We start from the raw sequence: 15,695 nt of genomic DNA on the forward strand, positions 1-15,695 counted from the left end.
TTACAAGATTAGGGACGTCCAAGATCATGGAATTCACAAAGCAGGGCAATGCCCAGCACACTGGGCAAGGGCAGACAGAATAAGGCAAGCCCTGAATTCAATTGTACTACACAAAGGAAAAAGGTGAACAGGAGGGAGGGAAAAGCCACTTGTTTCTCTCTCTGGGGGTTAAAGGGACAAAGAAACAGCACAGCAGAGCCAGTGCTGCTCCCCAGATATCCAAAGCACTCAGTTCCACCAGCCTCAGCCGGATGTTTCAGTTTATTTTACACTGTATGAACACAGCCTGAGCAATTCTCTGAGAAGTGTTGGGGTAGTTGAACTTTCACTGCCAATTAGAGAGATATGTTATACCCTGCTTATGCCACACTACTGTGTGCAGAATCCATTTCCTCCAGTGTGAGGCCTGGTCTCTTAATTCCCAAAATTATTTCAGAACTGGACATTCAGTGGGAGATTTGACGTGGTCTAGGAGGTCGGCTGATAGCGACTTGCTTTGATTGTTCCTCGTGTGCTCAGAAACTTACCAGTCACCTGCTAATGGTTTACTAATCATGGTTTGGGTGGAAGAAAACAATACAACTGCATTTCTATTGTTTTGCAGATGTTTAATGGGGATTGAACTGTGATTAACAAGAGAAATGGGCAGAGCCATGTGTCTGTATTCGATGAGCCAGTGATTAATACACTTTATCAATTTTACTTCGGCAGTAAGTATTTTGGCTGGGAAAATTGAAGTAGGCCTGAGAGTTCAGCTGAGCAGTAGCACAGATGAGCACCATCCTACTCCTATTGATGAAACATGCTGCCTCAACTCAAAAGTAATTTAAGAGATGGAAACCTCTCCACAAAGACAAATGATTTTCCACATATGGCCCGATCAGGAGTGGGCCATACTAAGGTCATGGTAATACCACGTACAGTATGAACCTGATTTGGCTGGTAACTACTGTTGCCAGCCAAATCATGATTGCTTACCAACTCGTGATCAACCCCATAAAAGTGAACAAATGTTTATGGAACACAAAGAGACATCAGAAATAGCTGAGGATGCCATGTAACCAGGATAAATGTTAGGAAAGGAAGATTATGTATTGCTGAATGTATTATACATCTAAGTAAACAATTACTCTAACAATGACCATGTATCCAGAACACAACACAACATAATTGTTTCTTGAGGCTCAGTAAGTATTAATTGCTACCCATAGTAACTATTTCATCACAAGCAAGAGAATGAAAGCTTGAGGCTTCATGGATCCATACGTATGCTCTGTACATTGCATGCACAGAGGTCTTAACACCTTTTGACCTCCAGGTAACATGTGAATCTCTGCAACAAACACTTAAGCCTACTGAGCAGTCTACTGCAATTTGAAACTAATGACCTCCATATAACCAGCAGTTCACCGGAGGTAATAACAACAAGAGTTAATTTACCAGTATTGGTAAATGAGATATGCTGAAAGCACAACCTCTGCAATGATTAATGTATCTGTTTTACTTTAAATAAAGGTCATAACTCTACTGCAAGTCGGGTCCATGCCAGGTAAACTGCATCTGCCCAAACCTGACTCAGGCACAATGGGAAGGAATGAACTTAAGAATCAAAGTTTACTCTTTGTCTTATCCTTAGTCAACCAGCTGGAAGGTGCCACTGTTATGCGGCTTGCATTTAGCTTCCATTTTAGTTCTCGTGCTAATGTAGCCTCATTTTCTAATGGTGATTTGTACATGTTTTTCTTTTGCAAAAAAGGTCCTCGCACACATTTACTCTTGATAGGCATGGATGCCTTGTAGTCGACGCAGTTAGTTCCAGGATCACACAAATTCCGAACATCAAGCATTATTTTATTTTTGTGCCCGCAAATGACGATTCTTCTGATTTAGTCTAATTAAAACACTATCCTTCAACTTTGACACAGTTTAATTAACTTGCTGTTTTATTATTTAAACTTTGTCCGTGCTGAATTGGTGGGAGGTGAACGTCTTACCAGAGTAATCATGGAACACAGCTGCAATATGCAGCCCTGTTGTGTTGTCGCAGTCTGTCATCCTTCCAAGGAAGATCACCGTACAACCAGAGGTGCATCTATGTATGCACCAAGCCTGGGTTTCTGACATATAATATCAAGGTATGGGGTTAGGTCAATCCAACAGAATGTGCAGATGGGTATTTCCTACATGCTCTCTTTAGCATAGAGGCTAACAATAGATAGGAGTAACCTTATCAACAATCTCCATGATTGAATTGTTTGTAGTTTTCACTGTTTTAATAATGCTCATTACAAGAATGTTTCTCATCTTTCTTACAATTGCAGTTCATGTTCGATTTGAAAAAATGAGAGCTTTTCAATGAATGTTTGAAAATGTAATTGTATATCTTTATTTTATGACACTTTGGGCATGCAGGAGTTACTTACAATCTCTAGAACTCTGGATGTTTAGGTGTTTATATTAAGTACCGTGAGCAAGCCAAACAGGCAAGCATTTACTGTTCATATAAGAAGACTCAGTTTCTGTATTATAAAATTTTGTTCTGAATACCCAATCCTTTTAGATTAGTAGGAACCGTGTAACACTGCTAGGTGAGAGAATTTAGAGGGTAAGGACAAAGAACATTATTAAGGTGGTGGTCCCTGTGAGTCTGTGGGGGGTGGATCAGTTTTTATACTCAATTTTTAAAGTAATCCTCTTTGAAAAGTCTGACCAGCCCTATAGCATTAGGCAATGAATTTAAGTTGCTGTTTGCTACTTATGCGTAGTTTAAGGCAATTTCTTCATTTTGTGCTTGCAGTGCAATCTATCAAATCATAATTCCTTAGTGTGCATTTATTTATTGTATTACACCCGCTTTTGACACAATTTCACAACCGGGCAACTGGGCATTCACAGGTGTGTGGAGGTTGCTTATGAATAGTCACACAAAGGGGCGCAGTATTGTCTACATACTCCCATGGCATCAATAGCAGGGACTTGTGAGTGAGGCAGGTGCTGCCATGACAACAGGTGTGTAGACTTTTAAAAACAAATACAAAGAGCTTGATCTCTATATGATACTGTATATGTTACATATACTTATAATTAAGCAACTAAAACTACATACGGCCATGATAGCGAAAACATTTTAGTAGAATTCATAAAGGTAAGGTAAAACATATTCTGAATTAATTGCTTAGTTGCTCAATTAAACTAGATATTGACAGTACAATTTCTACAAAGCAAAGAATATAAACCAGCTTACCTTTATTGTGTACTTGATTGTTTCTCTTTCATGACAGATGTGTAAGAGTGCTCTTATAGACCTGAAATGTTTGGGGAAAAAGTAGAGATACAGCTTAGTTGATATAACCAATTATGTATTATAAGACCACTGGCAAATCAAGAGGCGAATTCTACTTTAAGGCTTTTATACCACTTATGCTGGTAACAGTCTTGTGTGTTTTATATCATACAATATGACAAACCAAAACACTCAAAGTGGTATTGAATCAATAAGTACAATGTCTAAACAGTAAGGGCTTGCTTTAAAGAGCACTGTTCATGCTTATTGTAGAGAGTAGACAATCAAATAGTCTTCAGATACAGATGATTCACAAATTAATATTCTTCAGGGATGAACAGCCAACATGTGTTTTGTAACTACATGACTTTTTCAAGGCTCTAAAATATTAGCAAATAGGGCTACAATCTTGTCGAAGTATCCCCTCATTATAACACCGGTCTCAAACAAGATACAAGAAGCTGAAAGACACAAGTAACACAAAACCTGTATGTGTGTAGAAGTAGCATCACTGCATTTTGTATGCTTGCTTAGTGTAGGGCCTAGATCATTAATTAAAGTAAGAATGGCCTCTTTGGCGAACCTGTAGCAAACATAAACCTCCTTATCTGTTTTATCAAATAGTGTCACCTTCTACCTGAAAATCCCTTCTCTCCCCCCCATTCCTCCTCTGTGGAACTCCAAGATTCTGTATCTTCTTCACGACAGCATAAAGTAAAGTCATTACGAAACATTGTAATGCATTTTGGTTCCCCCCTATATACTTTGCCACGGGTTACCACCTGCTCCCAATTGATAGTATTTTGCATGTGCAAAATGTGGTGAGTTAACTTCCTATTTGCAAATTCTTTGTACATCGAAATGTCGATTCGCCTATGGTTAATCGCTTTTAGTGATTTGGTATTTGCTATTGCAAAAATAAGAAATCACTAAATATTTGTTGCAGTGTACTATTTTGAGAAATGCACCAATAGCTGTTCCTTGCAAATCAAAAACAACCTATGAAGCTGTTCCTAACCAGTTTGCAAATGGTTAACAACTCACTATTTTTTCAAACATAATGCTTCTAACTATTTATGGTTTCATTGCTAACTGCCGCCTATAATAACTGGCCCTTATATTTCTACCTGTCTTTACATGAGAAAACACTAACACTAAGCTTTGTGCGCTTTATTTTCAACTGCAATATAAGAGCATTATTTTCAAATTGTAAGGAATTATTCATGTGGCCCTATCTGCACTTAAAATATCACAAAAATTAATATAGATTCCTCAAACAACATACTTACATTTTCCTTTGGTTGCTGAACAGTAGAACACTTCTGACTGCCCTTGCATCTGTATCACTGAGCGATGTACATGATTCTACCAGTTCATTAGTGTTGTTGATCCGCTTACACAATGTTTGGTACAGAGACATGACAAGTTTAACTTTGGTCAATGGGTTTGTAAGTGCAAATGGCCTATGTAGGTTCAATTGTTTGCTCTCCGAAAGGACCCTTTTTAAAGACTCACCTGATATTTACTCCCGGTTTTTCTTGGGTCCCCATCATTGTGTAGGTTTTTCCTGAACCAGTCTGTCCATAAGCCAATATGCTTACATTATAGCCATCCGCGCATGATTTAATAATGGGATGCGTTTCAGTGAACACATCTTCCTAGGAAGAAAGTCAAACTCAAGTTTATACTTATTTGAAAATAATGACTTAGATGCAATACCCTGTGGGTGAGTTGTAGCTTTTTAATGAGTGACTAACGCCCTGACTACTGATTAATACCCCTAAACCTCATTTAAAATGTCATTCCATCTTTACTTTATAACTGTTCACAAAGGCAGATATCATTCTATAGAAGGAGGTTATACTATTCAAGCCATTCCTTGCAGAGTTCCCATTAGTAAAAAAAAAAAAGAAATATCAAAACTACCACCTGAAAATTCTGAAGTAGGAAGTCTATAAAGAGCTGTTTAATCAAGGTTGTCAGTTTAAGGAATATAACTAGTGACTCTTGAGAACTATTGTCTTTTTTTGTAGCTCAATTCACTAGGTTTAGCTTTGTTTTCTATATCTTGAAGTCAGGGAACTGGGGAAGAGCTATGGACATGAAGCAGGGAGTGACGGTAAAAGTGACATACATTTTCAAACATACATTAACATACATATATTATCTATTGGCGGTCACCAGTAGGTAGTTATAGTTAGGACCATGTTTCCATAGGAAAATAGTTTTTTGACTTGCCCATACCTTTGGCGCAGTTTGATGAATCTTCACTAAACATTCCCAAAAAATGTACCCCAGTCATTCTGGTTGTGCATGGAATATTTTGAAGGGATGCATCAAATGTGGGGCCGAGTAAAAAGGGGGTGAAGGGTGTAAAAAACTTGCATTTCCCATGTTAATGACTACAAGGGCTTCAAACAGCCCAAACTGCTTGACGGAATTACACTGAATTTGGCAGAAAGGTAGCTTTTGTTTGCAGATCACACTTTGATTAAAGGGAATCCAAATTTGTATATCTAATATCGCGAAGTCTTCGCGAAAATGAGGAACATGTGCAGAGATCAGCAGACCTCTTGTTGGCTGCCAACACTTCAACCATGAAGTGTTGGCAGCCATCTTGTGGCTCAGCTTCAGTCGAGTCCCGAGAAAAAACACACAAACAATGAAAAGGGTGCAGGGTAGCAATACCCTAACCCCCTAGCCTTGGTCGTGGGGTCTAAGAGGGACCCCGTAAGAGCAAAAAAAGCAGTTTATTTTTTAATTCACTGTGATATTTGCAAATATTACCAAATATTGCAGTGATTTTTTAAAGCATTTTTTTAAGCATGCTCTCTCAGGCTGGCTTTAAATATTGCCCCTGTTTGGGCCCGGTCCCAGGGACAGTTCCTGCCAAGCAATAGCAAACACTCCACTTCTAGCAAGCAGGAGATTTCGGATGGCTCCTGCTTAAGCGAAAGCAGAGTTTTAATCTTTTTCTCTGTCCGTAGATATGCGGGCAGGAAAGGAGATGAAACTATTGCTCTTGCATGCAGGGGGCTGCAGTTCCAGGAGCTCCCTGTGTTCAACATCAATGCTGGCTCCCACAGGAGGATGGGAGCCATCTGGGTGCGTGGAGGACTTGAGGCTCTCCTTGCAGTCCCCATCCTATACACTGGGTACTCTGGATGGGATGCAGAGCACCCAGGAGACAGGGCTGGGGCCCCTCCCCCTTGAATTGTGACCAGGCCCCGGGAATGAGGTCCTGGGGCCGAAATTAGACTGGGAAGATGGGCCTAACAGCCCCCGTCCCCCATTAAGTTTTGTAGGGCTTGAAACTAACCCTCAACGCAAGGCACTTACAAAACAAAAACATAGCAGGTTGAAGCTCCACCTCTTTAAAGGACAAATGATCCTACCTTCTAGGTTTGGTGAGGGAAAAGCAAGTGTGTTTTTTTGGCAAATACATATTGAAAAATGATCTGAAATCCTTTGTGGAGGTGACTGCATCATTGATCTATTGGAGCGCATTTTGTAGGTGACTGTGACAAGTGGGTTCTTAGTTGTCTTGCCCTGTCCGGGTGAGAGTCATGGTTCTATTTCCACAAGTAGGCAAATGTACAAATCACTTGGAAACTTTGCCCATTTGGCCCAGCCCATCTTAGTAGTATGCAAAGGTCTTCCTGCCTTTTGACAGAATGATGCTAAGCTTAACTACCCTCAACAAATTTTCTGCCGATTTTGGTGAGGAGTTCTTGATGTCGAGAAATATGAGGACATCTCCCCCAAACAAAGAAGCACTTACTATAGCAAGAAGAAAGTCCCTTGCTTGGTAGAAATTTAACTCTTTATGTTCTCGTTGTCTTCTCCGTAGGAGGATTCATGTTATCATATATTTCTGGATAAAGACGCACCAGGAACAATCACATTGCCAAAACGCACACAAGGTCACTGGTGACATTTCCTCGTTATGCAGCTGTAGTGTAGAATATGTACTGGACATGTACCCAATGAGTTAGCACTTAGTAATTAATCAGTAGAAAGACCTCCACTTAGCTAGATATTTTTTGCAAACCTGTGGACTTTTATTGGATTAAAGGGCAGGTGCAGTTCCTTTGTAGCTGAGCCACTCAAACAGCTACTGACACACCTACACAGACACTTAGATACTCACTCAGGCACTCACATACACACTGACAGACTGCCTCAGACACTGATACACCAATTCACAGACCTACTCAGACAGGCCATTTAAACGCGCGCTGAGAACGAGCGCGTCACTTACAGGAACCTCCTGAGGCGAAAAGCCGGGAGCTAAGACAGCATTTGGTTTTAAATTTGTAGTGTGATACTGTGTGCTTTTTAGACTCACCTTTATTCTGGGCACTTAATTACTGCAGTCACACGCATTCCCGCACAGCCAAGTGAGCGCTGCCGCGGGTGGGTGTTTGTGCTGCTTGCCGCCATTCACGGGTCCCACGGGACATGCCCACCTGTGCTGGACACGCCCCCCTAACAGGCCATTTAAATGTGCGCTGAGTGCGAGCGTGTCACTTACAGGAACCTCCTGAGGCGAAAAGCCGGGAGCTACATCAGCATTTGGTTTTAAATTTGTAGTGTGATACTGTGTGTTTTTTAGACTCACCTTTATTCTGGGCACTTAATTACTGCAGTCACACGCATTCCCGCACAGCCGAGTGAGCGCTGCCGCGGGTGGGTGTTTGTGCTGCTTGCCGCCATTCACGGGTCCCACGGGACACGCCCACTTGTGCTGGACACGCCCTCTCCCAACAGCCTTTTCATTCCATAAAACATGTATACTCACCGGAAGCGCAGCGGGCGCGACGATTGCGTGCCGAAGGCGCGCTTAAGGCAAGCTCGTCTGCGCTCATCCGCGCCGGGCCGGGCCCAGGGGCCATGTCCCCTGGCTCTTTTGGGGGTGACAGATATGTATACAGCTCAAGCCTTTTACATCAGCTGCGCCCACCGGTTACACCCAGATGCGGCCTTCCTAGACATCCCCTGGAGATCCCTCGTTGCGGCACGCATTGTAAATCTGAGCTAACTATTAAAACCACCACTGCCAGATCTGAGGTAAAGGATTATTCTATGTTTCTGCTTAACTGCAGGTTTCTAGTGAAACATTGCTTAGAAATCTCCCTGCTACTAGATGAACACTCACCGGACGTGATCTTTTTGACCGAGACTTGGTTAAATCAAGATTCTCAGCCGGATCTGGCACAGGCCATTACTCCGGGATATCAGATAGCGCGGGCTGATCGACCGCTGGGCAGAGGCGGTGGCCTTGCGATTATTTACAAGGAGAGCTATGTCTGCCGCTGTTTGTCGGAGGAAATTGAGGATTGCGAAAGTCTCTCTTTTGCGATCAAGTTTTTCCCTTATTCCAGCTTCACTGGTATTCTCATCTACCGCCCCTCTGGTTCTATCGGACAATTTAACACCTCTCTTCTATCAGTGGCATCCCAACTGGTCGTCTCTCCCTCCAACTTTACCTTATTGGGAGATTTTAACATCCACTTTGACAACCTGTTGGACTCCACGGCACTAGAGATGATGTCAAGCCTGGCCGCCATTCAACTGGAGCAATTAGTCCCCTCCGCCACGCATGAAAAAGGTAATCTTTTAGACCCGGTTTTTAGTAACAGTGACCAGCTTAAAGTGGGCACCATTAGTAGCCTTCCATGGTCGGATCATTTCCTGATAGCCTTCACTTGGACCACGAGCAAACCCCCTTTATCCTCTTTTACATCTCGGAAAACTCGAAATTGGTCCAAACTTCCTATTGACAACTGGACGAAGGCTCTCAGCACCACTAGACCCATACTCTCCCATGACCCGATGGCAAATAACATTAAATATGACGAGTGGATTACCACCTCTCTTGACTTGGTTCTCCCTTCACACCCATCTAGGTCAAAGAGGCAAAGCAAATCAGCCCCGTGGTACACAGAAGACCTCAGAAACCAAAAGCGTCTCTGCAAGAGACAAGAGAGGAAATGGCGCATGACCTACAACCCTGCTGATAAAACTACCTACAGGGAAATTATTAGGAACTATAAATTGGCTATAAATAATTCGCAAGCAGCCTACTATAACGATAAAATAACAACGGCTAAATCTAAGCCGAAAGAGATATATCGTATAGTAAACTCCCTGATAAAACCCTCCCTGCCTGCCACAGATAATAGTAGTTCCCTGTCTAAATGCAACGAGTTGGTGGATTTCTTCTTTCAAAAAGTAAACAGAATCTACCTTTCCTTTTCTAATCCACCTACTGATTCACCTTCCCAACGCCTGGACTCAGTTCTGGACATGGACAATAAGCTGGAGTCTTTTCCTCTGTTGAAACTGGAAACATTGGAGTTTCTAGCAGAACAAATAAAAGCCGGCTCTCTGTGTGACCCTGCTCCACCGGACTCACTGGGGCTGGCCAGCAAAACCATTCTCCCTACCCTTCTGGAATTGCTGAACTCTTCCATATTGAGCGGGATGGTACCTGCGACATGGAAGCATGCAATCGTACGGGCCTTATTAAAAAAACCTTCCCTCGACCCAGCTAACCCAGGCAACTACCGCACGATCTCTCTGCTCCCATGGGCATCCAAGATCCTGGAGAAGCACGTCAATACCACTCTGACGAAATTCCTCGAGGAAAACCATCTCATCGATGCTTCCCAGACGGGCTTTCGCCCAAAACACGGGACAGAGACCGCTCTATTGGCCGTAACTGAGGAGGCAAGACGGATCTTGGATCGGGGGGGGGGCAGTGGCAGTGATCCTCTTCGATCTGAGTGCCGCGTTTGACACGGTACATCATAGAATTCTGTTGAACCGTCTCGCCGACCTAGGAGTGTCCGGAGAAGCCCTGGTCTGGTTCGAGTCTTTTCTATCAGAACCTTCCAGGTCTTTGACGGCACATCCGTGCCATCAAGCAGGCCTTTGGGGTGTGGAGTCCCACAGGGTTCATCCTTGAGCCCTACGCTCTTCAACGCATACATGAGGCAGCTGGCTGGGATTGTTCGTCCGCATGGTGTCAATATCATCTCTTATGCGGACGACACCCAGCTGGTGGTCTCCCTTGCACGGAAGAGCGGTCTCCAATTACCGCCCAATTTAGCGGCATGCCTGGAGGATGTAAAGAGCTGGATGATGAGCTCATGTCTGAAGCTCAACGACGACAAAACCGAGCTCATGCTCCTGGGCCCGGCGGCCCCCTCTACTTTGGAGCTGATATGGCCCGCAAGCATGGGTGCGGCCCCAACCCCCAGAGATAACATCAAAAGTTTGGGGGTATGGCTCGATAAGTCGCTGAGCCTCAATACACAGGCCACCAAGGTGTCGGCCACCTGTTTTGGCCTCCTCAGGGTGATCAAAAAAATTCTTCCCCTCCTTCCATTTGAGGCCAGACAAATAATCATACAGGGCCTTCTCCAATCCCGCCTGGACTTTAATAATGCCCTCTATCTTGGAGCACCAGATTACACCTTACAAAAACTTCAGCGCACTCAAAATTGTGCTGCCCGTGCGCTATTGGGAGTCCCACGGAGGACCTCAATAAAATCTGGCCTAAGAACTTTACACTGGTTGCCTGTTAGGGACCGAGTGAAATTTAAAGCTCTATGCATTGCCCATCAGACCCTCTGGAAAATGGGTCCAGAAATCAACTGTTCTCTGATTTCCCCTTATCTGCCAACAAGGCACTTCGTTCCTCAACCGCATCACTAGCCAAAATCCCCAGAATCTTTAGAGCCAGAGCAGGAGGACGTTCTTTCTCGTACAATGTGTCTAAGTTGTGGAACACCCTCCCTTTGCAGATGCGAGATAATTCCAACCTAACTAGTTTCCAGAAACAGCTCAAAACCTTTCTGTTTCAGTAATTAGTAACCTCCTGAGGGCATCTCCTGTTTTAGTTTCAGCGCCTGGACGCCTCAGGGCAACTGTAGCGCTCTACAAATCTCTTTTTCATTTCATTTCATTTCATTTCATTTCACACTCATACACCCACTCACATATCAATAGAGCCACTCACTGTCCCATTCAGAGACTCAGGCCCCAACTGACAGACCCATACAGCCACTCACAGAATCATACACCAACTCACAGACCCACTTAGAGACTAACACACCCACTGACAGACTTACATTCAAACTCATGGAGGCACTTGAAACCCACTCCGACACACTTACAGACCAACTCAGACTCTCACTCAGACACTGATGTACCCCCTCAGACACCCATCAGAAACTCACACACCCACACAGACACCCAGTGAGACACTTATGCGGCCACTCACACACTCACTCTGAAATGTCACTGGTTACAGTTAGGAAATAATTTTTTTTTAAAACCTTAGAAATTCACTTAAAAAATCAAAGGTTACAGTAGCATTATAGTTAGGAAACAGCATTACAAAAACCTTAGGAATTTACTGAAAAAAATCAAAGGTTACAGGGATGTTATAGTTAGGAATAGCATATATGAAATCATTAGAAATTCACTGGAAAGAAAACAAAGGTTACAGGGACATTATAGTTAGGCTCAGATATCAATCATACAACACCATAGAATTGAGCAGTTACCTGAGCTAACTATATCTTATGCTCCCTCAATGCACTGCTTTTGTCCGTACATATTACATCACTCATGACATGACCTTGGGGGCTAGCAAGCCCTCCTGTTACCTCAAGTAAGTATCACACAGCAGGTTTGCTGAGAGGTTCTTCGAGGCCACACCACCTTTCTCCATCACTCTGCAAACGTGAGTCCTGCCAAGCTATTTGTTGTGCACTGACACAGGCTAAATTCAACTTTGGAGGTATTACTAAATAATTGTTTGCTCACTTTCAACACTAAAAAGTTGTTTAACATGCTACATTGCTGATCTGTCAAAATACAACGTTTCCCTTTCCGAGTTGGTCGATCTGCCCAGTGCCTTGCCTTGTTTTAAATGCCAAAATGTCATGTGTGATGGAACACACATTTGCTCCACTGTCTGCGTGGCTCTTGTGCATTGTATATCACAATAATTTAAATGAGTTAGCGTTTATCCTCCTTGGTGTTTCCCTTTTACTTTGGGCATGAGAAGCTAAGTGGTTAGGAAATTCTTTCTGTCAGCTACCTCACTACATAATGTCCAATATGAAATTCTTATTCCGAAACAGCTTTCTTTTAGGCTACATGGGCTACCACTCAATTTGTGCAATGAAGCAATGATGTGCTTTGACATGGGCAATAATGTAGCCCCAGAGGTTACAATCAAATGGATAACTTTTGTCATCAATATGATGGTGGATGTTTTACGTTGAAGATGATTCATGTCATAAACATACCTGTTTTTTTGCTGGCAAACTTGCCTATGCTTGACTCATGCACTCTGTCACAGACCCACTTAGACACTCATGCATCCACTCACAGACCCACTCAGAGGCTCACAGATCCACTCAGATACTTGTGCACCCACTCACAGAAGAATTTCCACACTCATGCACCCACTTACACACCTAGTGAGACAATTATTCAGGCACTAGCAGACCCACTCAGCCAGCCACAAACCCACTCACACACCCATTGAGACACTCACACATTCATTTTCAAAGGTTACATGTTACAGTTAGGAAAGTTTACAGGGATGTTATAGTTGGGCTCAGATTTCACTCATACAAAACCTGTGAAATTCAGCAGTTATAGTTACCTGAGCTAACTAAAAAGTATGCCCCACTGCACTGCTTATAATCTCACATATTACAGCACTCATGACATGATCAGTGACATAACTCACTACATCACTGAAGACATCTCAAATGATATCACTCATGACATCATCTACAGAACCATCACACACCCATTCATATCCCCATAGAACTTCTCCTACATCTACTCTCACACAACTGCTCACATACCCATTCACAGATCAATATCAGTACTCACAAAACCAATCACTCAACCATAGAGCCAAAGATAAACAGACACTTACATACCTACTCATACACCCATAAAGCTACTCACACACCCACATAATCACCAATATAGAAACTCACACAGCCACTAACTGGCCCATACAGGTACTCACACAGCTTACCATAAGGCCACTCACACTGACCCTAGCTCACCAATACAGCTACTCACACACCCACTCACTTACCCATACAGCCACTGACAGCCACTCACTCACCCATAGTACCACTCACACGCCCATGCAGTCACACACCCACAGGCCACTTACCCATTCACACATCCATATAACGATTCACACTCACTCACTCACCCTTGTAGGCACTCACACAAACATTCACTCTCCAATACAGCCACTCCAATACACCCACTTACCTATACACACACTCAAATAGCTACTCTCTCACATATACAGCCACTCACACACCCTTTTCCTCACCCATACAGCCACTCTCACAGTCACTCAGACACCCATACAGATGCTCACACACCCACTCTCTCTCCAATACAGCCACTCTGGCACACAGACAGCTACTCATATAGCCACTAAAACATCCATACAGCCACCCACACACCCACATACATACCAATGCAGCCACAGATATCCACTCGCACACTGATAAAGACATTCAAATAGTCACTCAGATGCGATTTGTTAGAAATAGTATGGCTAATTACTAGTACAGAAAAATAGTAATTTAACTTATGATGTAGCTTTGTAAATATATCTTTAAGTCTCAGAAAAGTTTATGAAACACTTACACTAACAGAATGATGTCATCAGTGATGTCACTGACCATGTCATGAGTGACGTAATATATGAGGTTATAAGCAGTGCATTGAGAGGTAACAATAACTGCTTAATTCTATGGTTTTGTATGACCAGGGCTGGACTGGTTGCAGCGGGCACCGGGCGTGTCCCCGGTGGGCCACCAGGTTGGAGGCCGGTTTTGGGCCCCAGGGGGCTGTTTTTGTTAACGGGGGTCAGCAATATCAGCCCCCTGTAACAAAATTGGCCAAAAACAGCGCTCACAAACAGCTCAGCTGCGCCCTCCTCAACCCAGGGGGGCCGGCTGAGCAATTTGCCAGGGCCGGTTTCCATTCCTAGCCCGGCCTGTGTATGACCGATATCTGAACCTAACTATACAGCCCTATAACCTTTGTTTTTTTCAGTAAATTCTACGTTTTTTTCCATTCTATTACCTAACCATAACGTCCCTGTCCCTGTAACTTTTTGCTTTCTCAGTGTGATATATATATATGTATGTGGATATATATATATATATATATATATATGTGTGTGTGTATGTATGTATGTATGTATGTATGTATGTATATATGTATATATATATATATATATATATATATATATATATATATATATATATATATATATATATATATATATATATATATATATATATATATTTCACAGTAGCAGTTGTCACGTAGTTCAGACCTAGTTATCATAGGAAGAGTATATTTTGGTTTGCTAACAACTTTGGCACCATTTGACTAATTTTGACAATTTCCACTGCAGCTCCTTCCTTGACATTTCCGTGGTGATCCATCAAGCAGCAGCCGAGAAAAAAAGAGGGGTCCCTAAATGCAATTTCGCCATGCAGTTTCAATAGGGATGGTTGAACAGAGCTACAACCAAAAAGGCTGCAAGGAATTACACAAAGTTTAGCAAAAAGCCTTATCTTTATCCAGAGAGTGTGCTTTTGGGGATTTGGTGGTGTTTTTGAGAAATTAAGGTTCAAAATATATGCATATCTGGACTATTGGGCTAAAATAGAAAACTGTAGACCTTCTGATTGTTTGAGTGAGCGTTCTGAGTGATTGGCCTCAACATAAAAAATGTGGGGGCATCCATTTGAGGGCCCAGTGACTTGGTTCCTTGGCCTATATAAGTTTTTTTTTAAGAATATAAGTGGCACAGTAGGGATATTCTGCCTCTCCAAGTACTTGTGGGTGGTTCCAGAGGCTAAAAGTTAAAAAACATGAAAGGGTTTTATGCCTTAAACCCACAGTACTCTAGTGGGATTGAGGCAAAAAAAAAGCAGCTGTGTTTTTTTTTTTAAATTGACCCTTTTGGTAAGAGAGGCCCATGGGTCAAATCATATTTAATATGTAATATCATGGTGAGGAAGGCAGGTGTGGTATCCCCCCACATTGAGCTGATTTAAGCCCTGTAAACCTCATCCACCAGGGCCTGCTTTTTTAAGGAGAGGAGGAGTCATGTACCCCTACTCCCAAGCCTATTTTGGCCCCTGCAACTCCATACCTAAGGACCCAGTGCATTCTTCGAAGGAGAGGGGGCATGGTTCTCCCTCTGTGTGCTGATTTTGTCTCTACTGAATATCCACCTATTGCTTTTTATCTTTTTTTTAAGGAGGGGAGGGGAGTGTGCCTCCTTTCCCTGCCCCCAAGTTGATTTTGGCCTTGGGAACCCCTTCCAACT

General features: G+C 42.8%; 1 protein-coding gene across 1 annotated transcript in view; it reads right to left on the reverse strand.

The window, feature by feature from the left end:
• LOC147751304 (uncharacterized) overlaps positions 1-15,695 on the reverse strand; it is a 538,297-nt gene that overhangs the window by 214,069 nt on the left and 308,533 nt on the right. The window contains exons 9-10 of the mRNA XM_086938187.1: positions 4,799-4,941; positions 3,245-3,305 (exon numbers count right to left, since the gene is read on the reverse strand). Of these exons, the coding sequence (XP_086794313.1) occupies positions 3,245-3,305; positions 4,799-4,941 (204 nt within the window). The remainder of the gene's footprint in view (positions 1-3,244; positions 3,306-4,798; positions 4,942-15,695) is intronic.

The sequence above is a fragment of the Lissotriton vulgaris genome, chromosome 1_1 (genome assembly GCF_964263255.1).
Source record: "Lissotriton vulgaris chromosome 1_1, aLisVul1.2, whole genome shotgun sequence".
Lineage (NCBI taxonomy): Eukaryota > Metazoa > Chordata > Amphibia > Caudata > Salamandridae > Lissotriton > Lissotriton vulgaris.